The 21,365-nt window shown below is 46.9% G+C and overlaps 1 protein-coding gene across 2 annotated transcripts in view; it reads right to left on the reverse strand.

Moving 5' to 3' along the window:
• The window catches only part of ST8SIA5 (ST8 alpha-N-acetyl-neuraminide alpha-2,8-sialyltransferase 5), a 64,640-nt gene extending 46,085 nt beyond the window's left edge, over positions 1 to 18,555 (reverse strand). For both annotated transcript variants that reach the window (XM_082667667.1, XM_082667666.1), the window contains exon 1: positions 18,419 to 18,555. In XM_082667667.1, coding sequence (XP_082523793.1) covers positions 18,419 to 18,549 — 131 coding nt within the window. In that variant the 5' untranslated portion in view covers positions 18,550 to 18,555. The remainder of the gene's footprint in view (positions 1 to 18,418) is intronic.
• Between the last annotated feature and the right edge of the window lie 2,810 nt (positions 18,556 to 21,365).

The following is a 21,365-nucleotide window of genomic DNA, read 5'->3' on the forward strand; positions in this document are numbered from 1 at the left end:
TGAGAAGATAGGCCCTGTGTTGTCATTTTCTTCATTCTTCCAAGAGATGCTGGAAACCCAGACTTCTATTTTTAATTTCCCAACTTAAATGCTGTGCAGACCAAATACCCCCTGCTGAGGGCTGCACGCAGCCTGGGGACCCCCAGTGACGGCCCCTGACTTATATCCTTTTACTCGATGCTGCCCCTAGTCCTAGGAGGGAGACAGAGTGGGCATCATCCTTCCCAGCTGAGGAAACTGAGGCCGACAGTGGGAGTTACCTCTCAGCCAGCTGGAGGCAAAGCTAGGCCTGGAATTCAGGAGACTGGCCTCCCAGTTCAGCCACCAAAGTGCGGGATCCTATGCCAGGAGTCAGCACACCTTGGGGTCTTCCATCTCGGGGGCTGGGTCAGCGACCCTCAGCCTTTGCCTCCTGCACAACAGACAGCCTCATCATCACAGAAGGCACCCACAGAGGAAGTCCAGGGGTGTGCAGCTCCCAAGCCCTGCCTGCAACCGTCCTTTCCCTCCCACTGGACAAAGCATATATTAGGAATGCAAATTACTGAGCTGCTCTTATGACAAGATAACCTCGAGTCGGCTCGAAGAAAGAAAATCATTCACAAAACATCAGTACTTAACTTTCCTGGGAGGCTAACCTATTGAACTATTCATTTGTATTTTCCCTCCTCCAGTCCAAGAAGGTAGCTTGGCTTTTTCAACCTCTTACTTTAGGACCATGTGGGTTGTGGAGGCTGAAAGCTTCCCAGCTCACCGAAGAAACTGTGCAAGGCCAACCTGGAAGGCAGCGGGAGGCCCTTCAAGTCTGGGGATGGGTGGGTGGGACCATGGCTGAGCAGGAAGTTCCTCAAGTCCAGAAAGCCCACGATGGTGGTCTGGAGTTCCTCCCCATTGTCCCCTTCTAAATGGACAGCAGGGCCTCAAAAGGACTGCTGCTTGGGGCACTTTGGGAGGCTCGACCCAGGGTTCCAGAAGCCTCCAGGGAGCAGAAGTGGACTGGCTGAGGCCGGGATGGCCCGGGGAGCCCCCCAGCTGTTTTGTTCCACACAAGCCTCCAGGACCTTCACACTACCCTGTGGCGGGGTGGAGGGAAGGCACCTCAATAATGATAGACTAAGTTTCCCACCAGCTGGTGGAGACAGTTTAGTCTTTTTTTATTTTTAATTAAAAGAAAATGAGGAGGGCTTCCCTGGTGGCACAGTGGTTGAGAGTCCGCCTGCCGATGCAGGGGACACGGGTTCATGCCCCGGTCCGGGAGGATCCCACATGCCGCGGAGCGGCTGGGCCCGTGAGCCATGGCCGCTGAGCCCGCGCATCCGGAGCCTGTGCTCCGCAACGGGAGAGGCCACAACAGCGAGAGGCCCGCGTACCGCAAAAAAAAAAAAGAGGAAATGAGCCATTTCTTTCACACCAAGCTTGTCAAATAAAATGTATAACCACTCTTCTATAACTAATCAGCAAAGCACTTATGTTGTACCTCACAGCTGACATGTGTGTGTATGTATATATATATACATATACATATATTATTTTATTATTCTATATTTGTTGAACAGCCATGCCAGGCTGGGGTTCAACAGTGAACAAACAAGCAAAGGCCCTGCCCCAGTGACACTTAATTTTGACCAGAGGGAGACAGATAAGCTAATAGGAGACACAACACATAATGTGTCAAATGGTAAAAAGCGCTGAGGAAAAAATAAAGGGCGGCAAGGGGAGTAAGGAGTTTGGAGTGAGGAGATATTCCACACAGGGTGGTCTTCTCCCGGAGAAGGTGACATCTGAGCAGGATAAGAAGTAGGTGATGAGGAAACGGGTGGATCGGGAAGAGAATGGTCCAGAAGAGGACTGGCACCAGCAGTGGCCTGAGGCGTGAGTCCAGTGGCTGGTTCTGGGGCTGGCAAGGGGTCCAGGGCAGGTGGCAGGTGAAGCAGCGCCACCTTTCTGCGGCCCCTCAAAGCCATCTAGGAGGGAGGTGACCAATGTCGTCTTCTGAGCAAAGATCTCAGCTGGGCCCCCAGGAGTCTGGGGGTTCGGCCTCCCCCCTCTGGGGCTTGCAGACTGCCCTCCTCCCCTCCCACAGTCCTCCGCTGTCCCCAGGTCCACAGAAGGAGCTGGGGTGGGTGCTCAGGAAGGCCCTCTCGGAGAAGGTGCAGGCCCTCCCCACCCAGCTCAGAGAAGGAGTGCCTGCCGGCTGGGAAGCCTTTGCAGGGGGATTAATGGGCATAATTACCAGGTTCCACGTACTACCTCACCCGGTCTCCATCCTGACTCACTAGTGACTCACTTTACTTCCCAGACGGTAACATTACCCCCAAGAAGAACCTCAGGGGGAAAGGGAAGTGCGTTCATTCCCCAGGGTTTGCCTGTGGAGCCTTTCATTGCGGGCAACAGAAAAGATGCTGCAGGTGAAGCATCCTGAGGACAGGAATGGGGGGGCGCTCCCCAGGCTGATACCCCCATGCTCTCCACCCCCAGAGGGGAAAGAAGGCTGGGTGCAAGTGGTGGGCACTGGCATGGGTGGGGGTCCGCGGGCGAGTGGCAAAGGGCTGACCTCCTTGAAAGGCCCTTGGTGTCGGTGAGCCTCCTGGATGCCAAGGCCATCCACGGTTCTGCAGAAACCTCTGGCTAAGGAGTGGCCCGCAGGGAGTCCAAGTACAGCAAGTGCCAAGGTGAAGGGAGGGGAGGGTGCACACGGGGGCACCAGCCATAGGAGGGGTCCAGAGAGAGAAACCAGATGAGCTCCAGGCACAACTCTGGGGCAACCTCGCCCCACCCCAGCCTCTGCGTCACAGAGAAGCTGGGCTCCCCGCTGGCCAACCCCCAAACAGTCCTGCTCCGCTGCCTGGCGTTCCAGACCTCTACTGTCAGGGCCAGACCAAAAGAGTGGGTACCCTAAGCCATCCAAAACTGTTACAGCCCTTCCAACTACTCTTTGTCAAATCTTTGCTCAACATTTATTTCAAGGAGGGGGGCCGCTTTCAGGAGGAGCATGGGGTACCATGGGGGTGCGCACACCAGCCCTCCAGCTTCTTCCGGGACTCAGGCCGCAAACAGCACACCACAGAGAGCAGAGTGGGGGCCCCCTCCCTCCTTGGACGGCAGTGGAGTGATAGGGACATGGGGGAGGGTTCACTCACTCACCCAAGCATTCATTCCAACGACTCTCTCTGTCGAGAGTGTCCACTAATTCTATCTTCTCCATCCTATGGCAGCCCCCAGATTCTCCGTGTGCAGGTGCCTCCGAGGTTAGCACCTCACACTGTTGGCCAGACCTGTGGAACCCAGTCCAGCTAAACTTCTCCAATCATTTCATTCCTGCCCCAGCCTTGCCTCCTCTTAGTTCCTTCGGCTGTTACGGGTTGAATTGTGTCTCCCTGCCCCCACCAAAAAATATCATATGTTGAAGTCCTAATCCCAGGGTGACCTTATTTGGAAATAGGGCTGTTGCAGATGTAATTAGTTAAATTAAGATGAGGTCACACTGGAGTATGGTGGACCCCTAATCCAATATGACCAGTGCTCTTATAAAGAAAGGGAAATTTGGACACAGACATGTGCACAGGGAGAAAACCTGTAGATGAAGGCAGAGATCTCCAGCCAAAAAATGCCCAAAATTACCAGCAAACCACCAGAAACTAGGGGAGAGGCATGGCCTGCAGACACCTTGATCTTAAACTTCAGCTTCCAGAACTGTATGACAATAACATTCTGTTGTTTAAGCCCCCAGACTGTGATACAGTCAGCCCTTCGCATTGGCAGTGTCCAAGTCCACGGCTGGTTGAAGCCATGAATGTGGAATCCACAGATACAGAGGGCCGACTGTAAGGAAGCTGAGCGTCTGTGGATTTGGGTATTTGTTTCTCCCAATAACCCCACCCTCTATGCATGGCATCACACACACACCTCCTGGCTTACCTGCCCCATTTCCATCCCTCCACAGTCCAGGGCCTCGGCAGGACCTGTGGGCCCCCTCAAAAGGTCTGGCAAAGCCCAACCTGTGACAAAAGCATCTAGGCCACCCACTCATACTACCTAAGACTAAACCAAGACCAGAGGGGCCATTGGCCTCAGAGCGCCAGGGAACACAGACAAATGTAAAAGCCTTCAGTGACTTCCGTCACCTGCTCCTCCAGCCTCAGCACCCCAGCCTGTCCCCCAGAGTATCTCCAACCCCAGTCTCTGCAACCCACTAGTTCTCCAAAGCCCACATCAAGTCCCACCTTGCTACTCGCCATCCTGATTGCTGTCTCCTCTGAAACCTACAAGATTTATAGCCTTTGTCACACAATTCCAAATGTATTTATATACCATCTTACCTATTTTTCATGTTTGTCTCTTTCAGCGTTCTGTAAGTTCCTTAAGGACATGTAGCATACTTAATAATTCTTGAGTAACCTCCCTTCTCGCCCAGCACAAAGCTGAATGAGTGTTTAATGGACATTCATTGACTGTAGGGCAAAAATTGGGGTATTCTCTTTGTATGCAGCTTTCATTCAACAATTAATGTCTGGCTCTGTGCTAGGCCCTGGGAATTCAGAGATGAATAAAATATCTCTTACAAAGGTTTCATAAGCTGTGCGGACTTACAGAAGTTACTCATCCTCTCTGAGTATTAAATGAGGAGGATTGGATCTGTTTAACAGGACTATGGTGAAGATTAAATGAGATAATCCTCATTTAGGATTATCTGCTTAAATTAGAGTCTGGCTCATGAACCTTTAATGAATATTAATAATTCATGTAATTACCTGATGAAACTATCACCTGTAGGTGTATGTATGTGGAGGGGGGGTGGTGTCCCTACACAGAGGGTTAAGAGCTAAATTTGAGAATTATTGGATGAGAGCCTATTAGATGAGAAGTGAATAGGCCTGGATAAGTCAAAGGGGAGAAACCAGATCCTCTAAGAGGTAAAATTTGCCTGGAAAGTACAAATATCAAAAAGACAAAAACTAGAGAGAGAGATGAGCAAGGGCGAGGAGTGAGAGGTTAGCTCTGCATCCCTGAGGGACATCTGGGGAAGGGACAGGAAGCTGATTAATACCCACCACCTAGTGCAAGCTGGGCACAGAGAGCCCAGGGCCAGGACTAGAGGGAGGCAAGCAAGGCACCCAGGGCACAAAATCGAGGGCGGCCCCACCCTCCACCTTGTGCAAGCGCAGGGTCGACACCTGAGAGGGAGCCTCCTTAAACTTTGTCCCCTGGGTGCCTTGCTTGCCTCCCCCCAGTCCCAGCCCTACAGCAGGTGCCCCATCAAAACTTGCTCTGACCAGCAAAACTGTAGCGGTTCTGCCAGCGAAGCACAGACCCCAGGCGGTGGTCAGCTCAGCCCCTTCCTCCTCTCTAGGGCACCCTCCAACTCCACCCTCTCCCCGCTAGGCACCGTCCCCCTCCAGAGCCACGCCCCGGTAGATCCTCCAGTCCCTGTGATCCCCACCTCCTGGGGCTGTGCCTGTCTCTCCAGGCAGTCAAACAGAGGGCTTTGCCCCTCGGTAGGGGGAGAGTTGGATCAGCGGTGAGAGCCTTCGAATGTGCACTTGAGATACAGCATGAAGTCAGGCTGTACTTTTCCTTGACCCAGTTTCATATCCTCAAGCTTCAGGCCTGCACCAGCCATACGCAGGCAGCCCAGATCTGCCCCCTTGAGGCACAGGAAAGAGGAAGACTGGAGGGGACAGAGTATAGAAGAGTCCTGTCTACACCAGACAGGACAAGGCAGGGCCAGCCTGGGCTCCTGCCTGCTGTGCAGTCACACAGAAGGCAACAGGACAGTGCTGGGCAGCCTGTGCTAAGTACACACAGCACAAGTGCTGTGAATTCAGGGCAGGGGAAGTGTACTGTGGGCTGAGAACAAAAGGAGAAGCAGGATTTGGACTGGCACAGAGACAGTCGGGGAGGCATAGCAGGTGGGAACACAGTGTGGGTAAAGGCACAGAGTCAGGACAGACGTGATGTGTATAAAAGACCCTTGGTTGGCAGGAGCGATGTTCTCCTTTAAGAGTAGGGCTTCAGGTGATCCTTTTGGGGCTTGCAAGGTGGGTTGTTCCGTCTTCACTAAAGGGGTGAGGTATAGTGGGCTCTTCAAGTTTTTGGAAAAGTCACTTTAATAAAGCTTTGAGAACTCTATTCTTTCAAAAAAATAGTGGGGCTTCAGGCACAGGCTGATCATGGGGGTAAGACTTTTGTTTGGGGAGGGCGTAGGGGATGGAGACATTCAAGGACTCCTATTTCTGGCAAAATGGCAGACTGAAAAACCCTCTGTGGCAGGTGCCCCTTCAGGAATGAAGGATTTCTTCCCCACCTTCTGGGGGTGCCCAGAGTTGACAGCCCCCAGCTCTCAGTTCCCTCTGGGAATTGCCTCATGTAAGGAGAGCCAACTTGGTCAAGACCACCCTCTTCCAGAGGCAGCTGCATCCAATGACTGAAAATTCAACCCAGAGGTACAAAGGCCCAGCCTCCTCACCCTGAGGAAGGCTCAACTCAGGGAATCCAAAGGGTGGCTAAGGCCTTCTCTGGGACTGCACTGCAGCTCAATTTCTCCCCCTGCTCAATCTTATCCCTTCTCCCTTCTTCAGGTGTTGATCCCAAGAGCACATCTTAATCAACCTTCTGCATTCTAGTCTCTGGCAAAGAGCCTGCTTTCCAGGGAACCCAATCTGTAACATCTCCCACTACAAAACACTAAAATACAACTAAAATATACATAATATGTGTACAACTCCTTCTTAAATGGATGAATAATATGGCAAGGAAAGTAGTGGATGAGTTCTAAAGCCAGCGGCTGTCCTAGGGGCATCGCTCAATCCCCATGATTCATGCTTCCCTTGCAATGGCAACAGGGCCTACCTAAGATGAAGATTCTCGTTAGAAACCTCTTCCTACAGCCAGGAAAACACAAATAATCCAAAGGCAAGACAGAAAAAAAAGCAAAGCAGAATACATAAAAAATACAGAATATGATGGCAGAAATAATATTCCAATATCATATGGTATTCATCAGTAAGCACAATAAACGTAGATACACTAAGCTTTCCAGGTAAAAGATAAATATTGTCAGACTAGATATCAAAACTGTAACTATATGCTGGTTACACAGACATGGAATGAAAGACATGGAAATGTTGAAAAAAAGGATCGAGACAGTCATGACAAGCAAATACTAGCCAAATGAAAGCTGTTTCACTATATTAATATTAGACAACATCAACTTTAAGGTTCAATGTATCAATATTACTAAAAATAAACTCACTACACTTTAACAAAAGATTCAGTTCACTAGAAAGACAATTTGTCTAAACTAGTATGCATTAAATAACATCACTTCGATATGTATAAGGTAAAAGTTGGTAAGTTGACAAGGAGAAACTGATAAATCCACTATCACAGAGGAAGATTTCTATACACATCTTTTAGAAATTGACAGAACAACTGAGCCAAAAAACAAAAAAAATAAGGATACAGAAGATTGAAAAATTAAAAAAACAACTTGATAGAAAAGACAAGTAAGAATACTGCACCTAACAATGAGAGAATCACATTTTTTTCAAGTACACACCTAATGTTTATGAAAATTAACCACATACGAGATCACAAAGAAAATTTCAACAAATCTCAAAGAATCAGCATTATAAATACCATATTCTCTTATTATCACAATGAATTTGGGTTAAAAATTCAAAAAATAAATAAAGTAGTTGGAAATTTTAAAACATTTCTAAATTTATGAGCAAAAATAAATAAATCATGAGAGAAATTAGAAAATATTTGGAATTCAAGACAATGAAAGGGGCTCCCCTGGTGGCGCAGTGGTTAAGAATCTGCCTGCCAATGCAGGGGACAGGGGTTCGATCCCTGGTCAGGGAAGATCCCACATGCCATGGAGCAACTAGGCCCATGTGTCACAACTACTGAGCCTGCGAGCCACAGCTATTGAGCCCGTGCACCACAACTACTGAAGCCCACGTGCCTAGAGTCCTTGCTCCACAACAAGAGAAGCTACCACAATGAGATGCCCACGCACCACAATGAAGAGTAGCCCCCACTCGCCGAAACTAGAGGAAGCCCGTGCACGGCAACAAAGACCCAACACAGCCAAAAATTTTTTAATATAAAAATAAATAAAAAGTTTAAGACAATGAAAATATTTCTGGTAGTTACAAGCTGTATGACCTTGAACAAATTACTTAACTTCACTGTGCCTCTGTTTCCTCACCTATAAAATGAGAATAGTAATTGCATCAATTACTTGTTGTTAGAATTCAGTGTGGTGATATATAAACCACTTGGGCTGGTACCTGGCATATGGTAAATGCAATATAACACCAAATTGCTGTTATCATCATCATCATCCCAAAACAGAGGGCTTTAACTAAAGAATTATTTAGAGGAAATTTTATAACCTTAGAAGTGTACAATGGAAAATACTAAAGACTGAAAATTAAAGAGATAAGCATCCAACTTAAGAAGTTAGAAAAATAATACTAGAATAAAACCAAAGCATAAAAATTAATGAAATAGAAAGTAAAGATACAAGAGAGGAATCAACGAAGCCCGAAGCTGGCCATTTAATAAACATCAGTAAAAAAATAGAAAAAGAAATAAACAATGTTAGGAATAAAAAAAGTGGCCAAAACTCAGATGTAACAGAGAATATTATGAACTTTGTATGAATAAATATGAAATCTTTTGAAAATTTTCTGTAAAAATATAATCTGCCAAAAAATGATTGAAGAAATATAAAAACCTAAACAGTCTTAAACCATTAAAGAAACAGAATTAGTAATTTAATTTTAATAATTAGTAATTTAATTCTAAAATTCTAGTAAGTTTAACAAGGAAAACATTAGGTGCTGGTGGCTATACAGGTGAATTCTACGAAGATTTCAAAAAATAAATGTCAAACTTCCATAAACCATTCCAGAAAACAGATAAATAGGAAACATTCCCAACTCATTTTACAAGACTGGTTTTAAAACTAGACAAAAACAGCATTTAAAAAATTACAGGCCGTGGGAAGCAGCCGCATGGCACAGGGATATTGGCTCGGTGCTTTGTGACAGCCTGGAGGGGTGGGATAGGGAGGGTGGGAGGGAGGGAGACGCAAGAGGGAAGAGATATGGGAACATATGTATATGTATAACTGATTCACTTTGTTATAAAGCAGAAACTAACACACCATTGTAAAGTAATTATACCCCAATAAAGATGTTAAAAAAAAAAAAAAAATTACAGGCCACTATCATTCAAGAACATGAGATACAATATCCTAAATAAAAATATTAGTCAATAAAATCTCACATCATATAAACCAAATAATGTACCATGAACAATATGGGTTTATCTCTAAAATTATAAGTTTAACATCTATTAGTACAATTTACCACATCAAAAGAGTAAAGGAGAAAAAGTCCATATCGTCCAATAGATGTAGAAAAAGCATCTGATTAAAATTAGTATCCAAACACAGTAAAACAACAAAACTTTTTAGCATACTCCACAAGGGAACCTTCTTTACCCTACTAGAGGATATCTACAAAACAACAACAAACAAAACAAAACCAAGCACACAGACTCAGTGGTGACACTTTATCACCATTTCTCTTAAAATCAGGATTAATGACACCATATACAAAAATTAATTCAAAATGGATCAAAGACCTCAACATAAGAGCTAAAACTATAAAAACCCTTAGAAGAAAACATAGGTGTAAATCTTTGTGACATTGGATATTGTACACAGGCAATGGTTTCTTAGATATGACACCTAAAGCACAAGCAACTAATGAAAACAGTAGATGAATTGGAATTCATCAGAATTAAAACTTTCATGCTGTAAAGGACATCATCAAGAAAATGAAAGGCAACCAATAAAATGAGGGAAATGTTTTCCAAATCATATATCTGACAAGAGACTTATATTTGAAATCTATAAAGAACACTTAAAACTCAATAATGAAAAGACAAATCATCCAATTTAAAAATGGGCAAAGAATATGAATAGGCATTTCTCCAAAGAATATATACAAATGGCCAAGAATAAGCACACAAAAGAATGTTCCACATCCCCAGCCATCAGGGAAACACAAATCAAACCCACAATGAAATACCACTTCAAAACCACTAAGATGACTGATCAAAAAGACAAATAAATAATGAGTGTTTCCAAGGATGTGGTGAACTTGGAATCCTCATACACTGCTGGAGGGAGTGTAAAATGGTATAACCACTTCAGAAGACAGCCTGGCAATTCCTCAAATGGTAAAACATAGAGTTACCATATGACCCAACAATTCCACTTGTAGGTATATACCTAAGAGCAATGAAAACGCATGTCCACAGAAAAACTTGTACACAGGGCTTCCCTGGTGGTGCAGTGGTTGAGAGTCCGCCTGCCGATGCAGGGGACACGGGTTCGTGCCCAAGTCCGGGAAGATCCCACATGCCGCGGAGCGGCTGGGCCCGTGAGCCATGGCCGCTGAGCCTGCGCGTCCGGAGCCTGTGCTCCGCAGCGGGAGAGGCCACAACAGTGAGAGGCCCGTGTACAACAACAACAACAAAAAAACTTGTACACAAATGCTCATAGCAGTCTTATTCATAACAGCAAAAATGTGGAAAGAACCCAAAAATTCCATCATTAATGGATAAATAAAATATGGTGTATCCATAAATTGAATATTACTCATCAAAAAAAAGAAGCGAAGTACTAACTTGGGACTGACATATACACACTGCTATATTTAAAATAGATAACCAACAGGGACCTACTGTATAGCATGGGAAATTCTGCTCAATATTCTGTAATAACCTAAATGGCAAAAGAACTTGAAAAAGAATAGATACATGTATATGTATAATTGAATCACTGTGCTGTACACCTGAAACTAACACAACATTGTTAATCAACTATACTCCAATATAAAATAAAAATTAAAAAAGGAGAAATGAAGAACTGACACAATGCTACAACATGGATGAACCTTGAAAATATGCTTAATGAAATATGCCAGTCACACAGGACCATATACTGTATGTTTCCATTTATATGAAATGTCCAGAATAGACAAATCCATAGAGACAGATTAGTGTATTTATTCATTTCTAGAGCTGGGAGATATAGGGGTACTAGGGGATGATGGCTAAGGGGTACAAGGTTTCTTTTGCAAGGTAAGGAAAATGTTCTAAAATTGATTGTGGTGAGGGATGCATAACTGTGTGAATATGCTAAGAACCATTTAATTGTATACTTCAAATGGGTGAATTTTATGAATTTATAGATGGGTGGATTTATGAGTATATTTCAATATAGCTATTCTTTTTTAAAAAAATTTTTTAAGGAAAAAATCAGAATTAGGGCCAGGATATTCACTATGACATTTTTATTGAACATGATATCAAAGGTCCTAATCAGCACAGTAAGATAAGAAAAGTAAATTAAGGTATAAGGATTGTAATTTCATTCTTTTACATGTAGCTGTCCAGTTTTCCCAGCAACACTTATTGAAGAGGCTGTCTTTTCTCCATTGTACATTCTTGCCTCCTTTGTCATAGACTAGGTGACCATATGTGCGTGGGTTTATCTCTGGGCTTTCTATCCTGCTCCATTGGTCTATATTTCTGTTTTTTTGCCAGTACCATACTGTCTTGATTACTATAGCTTTGTAGTATAGTCTGAAGTCAGGGATCCTGATTCCTCCAGCTCCATTTTTCTTTCTCAAGATAGCTTTGGCTATTCAGGGTCTTTTGTGTTTCCATACAAATTGTAAAATTTTCTGTTCTAGTTCTGTGAAAAATATCATTGGTAACTTGATAGGGATTGCTTTGAATCTGTAGATTGCTTTGGATAGTATAGCCATTTTCACAATATTGATTCTTCCAATCCAAGAACATGGTATATCTCTCTATGTGTTTGTGTCATCTTTGATTTCTTTCATCAGCATCTTATAGTTTTCTGAGTACAGGTCTTTTACCTCCTTAGGTACATTTATTCCTAGGTATTTTATTCTTTTTGTTGCAGTGGTAAATGGGATTATTTCCTTAATTTCTCTTTCTGGTCTTTCATTGTTAGTGTATAGGAATGCTAGAGATTTCTGTGTATTAATTTTGTATTCTGTGACTTTGATTAGCTCTAATAGCTTTCTGGTGGCATCTTCAGGATTTCTATGTATAGTATCATGTCATCTGCAAACAGTGACAGTTTCAGTTTTACTTCACTCCCTAAAACCATACACAAAAATAAACTCAAAATGGATAAAAGACCTGAATGTAAGGTCAGACACTATAAAACCTCTTAGAAGAAAACATAGGCAGAACACTCTTTGACATAAATCGCAGCAGGTTCTTTTTTGACCCACTTCCTAGAGTAGTGAAAATAAAAGTTAATAAATGGGACCTAATTAAATTTAAAAGTTTTGCACAGCAAAGGAAACTATAAACAATACGAAAAGACAAGACTCAGAATGGGAGAAAATATTTGCAAACGAAGCAACGGACAAAGGATTAATCTCCAAAATATAAAAACAGCTCATGCAGCTCAATATCAAAAAAAAAAACAAACCCAATCACATAATGGGCGGAAGACCTAAATAGACATTTCTCCAAAGAAGACATACAGATGGCCAAGAAACACATGAAAACATGGTCAACAACACTAATTATTAGCGAAATGCAAATCAAAACTGCAATGAGGTATCACCTCACAGCAGTCAGAATGGCCATCATCAAAAAATCTACAAACAGTGTATGCTGGAGAGGGTGTGGAGAAAAGGGAACCCTGTTATACTGTTGGTGGAAATGTAAATTGGTGCAGCCACTATGGAAAACAGTATGGAGGTTCCTTAAAAAACTAAAAATAGAACTACCATATGACCCAGCAGTCCCACTACTGGACATATACCATATTCAAAAAGACAAATGCACCCTAATGTTCATAGCAGCACTATTTACAATAGCCAGGACATGGAAGCAACCTAAATGTCCATCAACAGAGGAATGGATAAAGAAGATGAGGTACATATATATAATAGAATATTACTCAGCCATAAAAAGAAACAAAATTGAGTTATTTGTAGTGAGGTGGATGGACCTAGAGACTGTCATACAGAGTGAAGTAAGTCAGAAAGAGAAAAATAAATGTCACATATTAACACATATGTGGAATCTAGAAAAATGGTATAGATGATCTTGTTTGCAAAACAGAAATAGACATACAGAAAAAAATGTATGAACAGCAAGAGGGGAAAGGGGGGGATGAATTCAGAGATTGGGATTGACATAGATACACTATTGATAGTATGTAGAAAATAGATAACTAATGAGAACCTACTGTATAGCTCAGGGAACTCTACTCAGTGCTGTGTGGTGACCTAAATGGGAAGGAAATCCAAAATAAGGGGATATATATATATACATATAGCTGATTCACTCTGCTGTACAGTAGAAACTAACACAGCATTGTAGAGCAACTATACTCCAATAAAAATTAATTTTTTATAAAATGGTATGAGGATTGTAATGAAAGGGAAAAAAAGTCTACAAAGAAATCCCAGAAGACTCTACAGATAAATTATTATCATTATGTGTTGATTATTATTATTATCATCAAGCTTGCTGATTATAAAATCAATATACAAAAAAATAAAATTTATTTTTTATACTAGCTACAAATGGTTAGAAAATATAATTTTTTAAAGATTTTTTTTTACAGTAGCAGTAAAAACTATGTAGCTAGAGATAAATCTAACAAAAAATGTTCAAATTCTTTATGGAGAATTATAAAGCTCCACTGAGAGACAGTGGAGGAGGGCATTCAAGGCCCATGCCTATCTAGTCGTCCTCTGAGATTAAGTTTAAAAGGCAGGTTGCGACCAGATCACACAATGTCCTTTCTTCCTTAAAAAAAACAAAAAAACATAAAAACAAAAACATTGCCCTTTCCTTACCCCTCTGTTAAAGTATGAGTAACTGAAGTCCTTAACACTCCAGGGATATGAGTTTATGTGAAGGTTTTAGCACTAACAAAGGGAATTTGGAGCAGTGGAGGGCTCAAAGGGAGAGTTTCCTTTTTGTACAGTAGAAACTAACACACTTTGTAAAACAACTATACCACAATTAAAAAAAATAGAATTTCCTTTTTAAGGCTGAATTTAGGTTTTAAATGAAGTGAAACAGAATTTTTTAATGAAGTAGAATAGAAAATACTAAAGTGAATTTCTCATAACAAGGCCAAATATTCTTTCACAAAATGCTTGTTTCAGATGGATGTATATGTGAGTGTGTCCTGGATCCCTGGGTATAACATATTTCTTAACTGTGGGTAACAATCCTAAAAGTTGGAAAAATGCTGATTTTGATGCTTGGCGACTCCAAGATCTCCATTGTTAGTCTGGCTCTTGTCCACCCCCAGTTCCCGAGCTCCTTTCCAATGAGCTACTGGAGAGTTCCAAGTGGATTGCCTTGCAAGATCTGAGCAGATCTAGACTCGAACTTGTTACCCTCTTTGCTCCAGACAGGCTCCTTCTCACATATTTCCCACTTAGTTCTGCATAACCCGGCCCTGCCTGTCTCACCCTGCCCCACCCTGCCCCCCAGCTATATAGGAGGTATGAAGAATTACTCAAGTCTCCCCTGCACCTTTCTACCGTTGTTCAACCTGGGTACCTTCCACCATCCTTCCACATTCCCATGTTTTTACGGGTCATTCCTCTTTCCTTAAGACTTCCTTCAAATGTCTCCCTGCACCTTGAAGACACCCTGATTCACTATGACTCCCTCCACATCCTTAGAGTTCCTTGTCCACAACTCCAGTGTGGCTTGTGTATGTCTTATGTGTCCTTCTGTCTTCCCCATAGACTGTGAGCTCCCGAGAACCCTGGGCTGTGTCTGTCTTGCACACCATTGTGGTGTTCAGCGTGTAGGAAATCTTCGTTAAGGATTTGTTCAATCAAGAGCAGATGTGGAGCCAGGAAGCACCAAGGGCAAACTTCACAGCTTTGTTTCTTGCCTTTCCCTCCTAATCCACATACAGTGCACCTTCTCCTGTAGAGACCCTGAGCCCACTAAGCCACCTGCGCTGCCCCACCTTCCTCCTCTCCTCCTCCCTCCCCCTCCGCTCCCTTTCCCAGCAGTGTCCCCTGTACAGCACAGGGAGAAGCCAGGGGCCCAAAGAAAGAATGCAGACTGACTCACACCCCCACTTCCTTCGGGTGTAATCTGTCCCTGATTCTCACCGGAACAGCTGGCCCTCTTTGTGCCCCTGAGCTCTTTGTGTCGCATCAAACAATGAAGGCTCTGCCGAAGGCATCCACACAGCTCAGCACAGAAGCAAAGAATGGACAAATGAATCCCTGGCTCCAAAGTAGATCTGCCCCCAGCACCACGTTCTCCTCACTTCTGGCCAGGCTGTGACAACAGCCTCCCCTTCTCTCCCTTTCTCTACCCCTTCCTTAAAAGGCTTTGATCACATCCCTACTCTACTCAAGGACCACATGTGGCTCCCTATGGCCTAATGAACCAAATTCCAGCTGTCCTTCCCAATCCGCAAAGCACTTCACTGAAGCCGCTGACCCAATATTACGTCTGTCCCCTCCTTCCCTACACTCCCCCGTACGCCAGTGGGATCCACGTCTTCACTGTGTCCCTGTGATCACTACCCCTGCCCGTGTGCACGCACACACCACTTTCAATCATTACCCAATATTTTGAGAACCTACTATGTGCCAGGCACCATATTTGGCGCTCAGGGTACAGCTGGGGACAAAACAGACTGAACCTCTACCTCATGGAATTTTCATCTAGAGTAGGGTTTCTCCCCCTCAGCACTGCTGACATTTGGGGCTGGGTAAGTCTTTTGTCGTGGACAGGCCATGCATTGCAGCATCTTAAGCCCTGTCCCTGGCCTCAGCCTGCGAGATGCCAGATGCTCTCCTCTCCCCATTGTGACAAGCAAAAGTGTCTCCAGGCATTGCCTGGGGAACAACACTGCCCTCTATTGAGAACCACGGGCCTAGAGCAGCAGAGAGGACTTGTTACAAATCATCTGAGGAGCTTGTTAAAAAAGCAGGTTACTGGATGCCACCCGCAGAGAGGGGCCCAGGAATCTGCATGTCAATGGCCATGCAGGTGACTCTGATGCAGGCTGTTCCAGGACATCTGCTGGAGGAACACTCAAGTGTTTCTACACAGGAGACAGACCAATAATCCCATCAAGTTGATTCATTACAGTGATGAGATGTGTAGGAAACAAGATAGGGGAGCAGGTGTTATTCGTGCTCCGATGTGGCAGCCGCAACATGGTTCAGGGTCAGGACAGCCCCGGGAGCAGCTAACCAGAGGTTAAGCCAAGTGTGACAGCACAGGTAGGTCAACCTGGGAGAGGTGCGAGGAGGCGGTGCCACAGCTCCGCACCTTTGCTCCTGCCCCCTTCGGTTCCTGATGTGCACTTCCGCTCACCTGCCCAAAGCTTCTCCTTCCTTCACGGGCCCACTCAGGTCAAGCCTTCTCCGGGCAGCCTTCCCTAACAGCTCCAGCCCAGTGGTGTCTCCCACCTTAAACATTTCAACATTCATTCCTATCTCATTTGTGGCCATTGTGTTTCCCCAAGGAGACATCAAGCCCCCTGAACACCAGGACCACATCATCTTCTTTAAAGACCCCATGGTGCCCTTCCAGGATTGAATGCATGCAACTTTTGCTTACTTGATTGGATTCATTCAGTCCCTGGAGTGAGGCCTGTGAGGCGGCCTCTGAGACTGAGGGGCTCAGGGTCTCTGTGTGAGAGGATGGGATGCAACTGGTATGCCCGCTGAGCTCCGGGCAGCTGCATCCACTCAAGATCAGGGAGGGCCTGCCGGGGCAAGCACTTAGAAGCTGAGCTGCCATTTGCCGTGGGCACGGATATTCTCCCGCTGTTGACGAGACGGCAACGATCCCGACAGCCCCGGCAGCTCTGTGTAGGTGCGAGCAGGGGGTAGGTACCCACAGCCATCCTGCTGAGGAGCAAGCAGGCCATTTGGGGCCCAGCAGGGTCATCTCTGGGGGGCAGCAGGCCCAATGGGCTCCAGCAAGCCAGGAGACTCTCTGAAAACGTCCTTTAAAGATACCAGCACCAGGCAGAGCTCGCCAGCTGCCCTCAACCAGAGAAAAATGCTCTCTGGGAAGGTCAGGAGCAGCGGCTGGTTGGAAACAAATGTCCTGGCCAAGGGGCCTCATCCTACCCAGCTCTGGGACATGGAGCGGAAAATGGCCTAACTGCTTGGCTTTCCTACTGTGAGCCAAGGCCCGGCAGCAATGTCACTCCCCCATCCCTGAGTGCCGCCCAGACCAGGGGCACAAATGACTGCTGTGGAATCCAAACGATGAAAAGAGAACAACTGTTTTATTATTTAGAAGTTTAGAGGAGACGGGATGTTTATATAGCTAGCCAGGCATTTTGTTTTCTATCAGCCTCGCTGGGGAGGGGCAGCGAGAGTAGGAAGACAACTGACAGCAAAGGAAAAACCTCCAGCAGAAAAGAGAGGTGGGTTCTTTCCAAAAGAGGCTCTGAAATGGGAGGATCCTGGGGCAGCCCTCTCCCCAAGCCCTGGAACCAGGCAGAGTAACCCGAAGCTGTTCCCCTGCCAGCAGGGCAGGCAGACGAAAACGGTTGGCATTTCCATATATTTTCCGCACACACAGGGACTGAGGCTGGGCCTGAGTTTCTGAGTGACACCTCCTACTCCTCTGTCTCTTAATGGAGTTTGCCCGTGGATGAGGTGGGGTGGCAGGAGAGCCCAGGAGGGGAGGGTTAACTTCTGCTGCAGCTCTGACCTTCTGCGTAAGGATGAGAAAGAACCATCTGTTTCAGAGGGATCAGGTTGTGAGTTTCACAGATCCAGTGGTTACTGGTTTATAAGGATTCACTATCTCTGTCGCATCGTCCTAGCCCATTATCCCCCCAACCTAACGCGGCACTCCTGCGGGGAACAATATGCTTTTCCCCCTAAGGGCCCCCACAAAAGTTCAGGACTGGAGTGGTAAGCCTATCCGATTTTGAGCCCTCCACACCCGGCAGCCTCCCCTCCAACCAAATGGCCATGGCGCTGTAGATTTGGGGACACCGATCTGACCCCTGCGGCCGCTCAGGGCATTCACATGGATTTATCGTCAGCTTGGCCGCTCCGAACTCCAACCTGTCCCCCATTTTTCACAACAGAACAAAGTTGTTGGGCGCCTCCGGCCAGCGCTGGGCAGGCGTTCTCCTCTAGCTGGGAGTAGAGATGCGCTTCGAGCACGGTGACCCGAACCTAACGCGGCGGTGCTCGAGGCTAAATTCAGACCCACGGTCGCTCACCCCGGGGACGCCGAGGCGGATGCTGCGGCCGCCACCTGGGGACTCACCCGCGGGCTCCGCGCACCCCGACCCGCGCTCGGACCTTCTTACCTCTTGATGTAGTTCCTGCCATACAAGATCTGTTGCAGCAAGGTCACCAAGGCGAAGGCGCAGATGAAGATGAAGAGCAAAGTTCGGTTCCCCAACAAATCCCGGTTCGCCGAGGGGTCCGCGTAGCGCATCCTGGCGGCCGCTCGCGCACGGCGGGTCGCGGCGTGCGCCAGGCGCCTGGGGGCCCCCGCAATCACGCGCGGGGCTGCGGGGCCCCTGGGGGCGCGCGGCCCACCAGGCGCCTCTCCACGCGGTCAGGAGGGTGGAGGACTTCTCCGGGCAAAGTTTCCGGCTGGCGAAGACGGAGCAGGAGCATCCGAGCATCGCCCGCGGCGGGGCGGCTGGCAGAACAGGGCAGGCCTCTGGGAACTCGACAGCGGCCCCGGGCCTTCCCTCCGGACGCCTTTCCCTCCCGGCGTCCGCGCCCGGCAGCCTCCGATTTCCCTGCGGAGCGGCGACGCCAGGTGCCCTGAGCGCGGGCGGCCCCTCCCGCCGAGGTGGCGGCCAATGGGGAGCGGGGCACGGGCAAGGTCCGCCTGTGCGCCCGACAGCGCCGCACACCGCCCCCTCCGGCCGGGCTCCGGATCGGCCTTCGAGCGCAGTGCCCGGCCCTGGCGGGCCAAGTCCGATCTCCGGGCCCGCAGCGAGGGAGCGCGAAGGTCGGCCTTCAGTTCTGCAGATGGGAGGTAGGGGACAAAACACCCGGACAGTCTGGGTGAAGACAGGCGGGCGATGGAAAGGGGAAGGGGTGGAGCGGAAAATGCCGGGTTTGAATCGTGGAATTTAAAAAGGAGGCAGGAAGGGAAACCGCGGCTGCGGAGCTGGGCTGGCTGGAGGGGAGCGTTTGCATGCGGCGCGCAAGGCACCGAGTCACCGCCGCGGCCGAGTCCTCGCGCTCTCGGGGAGATTTCTCCGGAGAAAGCGGAGCAAGGTCAGCCGGGTAGCCCTTCAAGGACGGAGCGCGCGGCTCCTGCATGCTGATGGCCTGCGGGATCGCCCGCCCGCGTCCCGGGAGCCCCACTCCAGCAGGGAGGAGATTCAGGGGCTCTCCGCCAGGGCCACAGGCCTCCTCGCATTCCCCAGCCGCAGCTCCCGCCTGTTCGTCAAAGACCTCATTGTCGCCGAGACACAGGGACCTTGTCTCATCCTTGGAACCACTCGTAAATCTTAGGTCAGGCAGCTGGCCGCCTTCGGGAGCCACTGTCCCCCAAAGCTTTAGTAAGTCACTGTCTAGAAAGGTCTGTGCTTCAAGAGTGCACACCGGGGAAAAATAAACAAATGCAATGCCAAAGCCGTACCGCATCAGAAATCCTAACCTCGAACTGTGCTCCCCGCTCCTCCCCTCACCCCGCACCCCACCCCGCACGCCCAGCCACAGCCCTGGCAGCCTGGCACTGCGAGTCTCCACCGCCTGGGAGTCACGTGCCCCCGGCGGTCACCACGTAGCCCTCACTGGATGATTCTAGGGCGCCCCTTCCCAGGGCCCTCCAGCCAGTCGGGGAGGTTCTAGAGTCAGGTCGGGGCTTCAGCTTGGAACTTGACTGGAACTCGAATCTCTCAGCAAGAAAAAGAACTTTGACGGTGAAGTACCCAGACTCCAATATTCTGGTCTCGGCATTTAATAGTTCGCTCTTTGAACTGAAAAGACCAAAGAACGCATGGTTAAATCTCATGATTAGGGTTCCACCAATGTCTTGGAATTCATGCTAATTTACAAGGTGAAAGTGGACCCTGTGCTATCTATGTATCAAATGCATATTATCCATGAGGTTGCCAGTAGGCGTTTTAGCCAACGAAAGAAATAATACATAAACATTTAGATGGTCCATTATTATTATAATCCCCACATTTGATTGGTGTCTTGCACATCAAAATGCTTGCTTTTGCATGTACTAATGAGTTAGCACCTCCTAGGCTCCAGCTAACCCAGTCTACAGTCAATAGGGTCAAAGCTCAAAGACTGGAATCGGAGAGGTAGCTCTTTCTCCCACACCCACAGGCAGGGTTGGCTTCCAGGGAGTGGGACCAGTGCCGTAACCGCACCCTCAGCCTTGGCTCAACGTCCCACTCTTACTGTCTTCAAATTCTCAATTTTTGAACAAGGAGGCCCAGTACTTCACTTTGCAATGGGCCACATAAATTATGTAGTAGGTCCAGCACGCAGGCTCAAGTTAACAGAGTCCTAGCTCTTCACTTAGTTGGCCCTTGCCCGCAGTGTGCATAAGGTATATCACCATCACGCCAGGCAAGGCACTCTCTGGTCTCCTTTCCTTTCCTGCTTATTCTCCACTCACGTCAGGTACCGACACTTATAGCTGTCTCTGGATGCACGCTTCCCTGGAAAAACCAAACGACTCTATTTTAAAGTAATAAATCCAAATTATTCTAAAAATGTACAGCTTGCTGAGTTTTCACAAGTTAAATACACCATGTAATCGGCGCACACAGATCAAGAAACAAAAACGTTATCAGTCCCCCAGAATCTCCTCCTGCAGCTTTCTAGTTACTACACACTCAAGAATAACCACCATTTGACTTCTAACACCAAACATCAGTGTTTCCTTTTCTTGCATTTTATGGAAGATGGAAATGGAATCATACATTATATGTTCTTTCATGTCTGACTGCCTTTGCCCACTATTGACTGTGAGATTCATCCCTGTTGTGTGGTAGGCAGAATTCTAAGATGGCCCCCAAGATTCCTCATCCTCTCTTGTACTCGCAGCCTCTCCCAGTTATTCAACTGAACATTAATCTAGGTGCTGCTGTAAAGGCATTTTGCAGATGTAATTAAGACCCAACTCAGTTGGCTTTAAGGTATGGAGATTGTTCTCAGTGGGCCTGATCACATGAGCCCTGAAAAAGGATGGGGCTTTTTCCGGTGAAAGGGAAATGAAGTATGAGAGGAATTGACACAAGGGAAATTCTTCATTGTTGGTATTGAAGA

The sequence above is a fragment of the Grampus griseus genome, assembly GCF_964374135.1.
Source record: "Grampus griseus genome assembly, chromosome: 12".
Classification (NCBI taxonomy): Eukaryota; Metazoa; Chordata; class Mammalia; order Artiodactyla; family Delphinidae; genus Grampus; species Grampus griseus.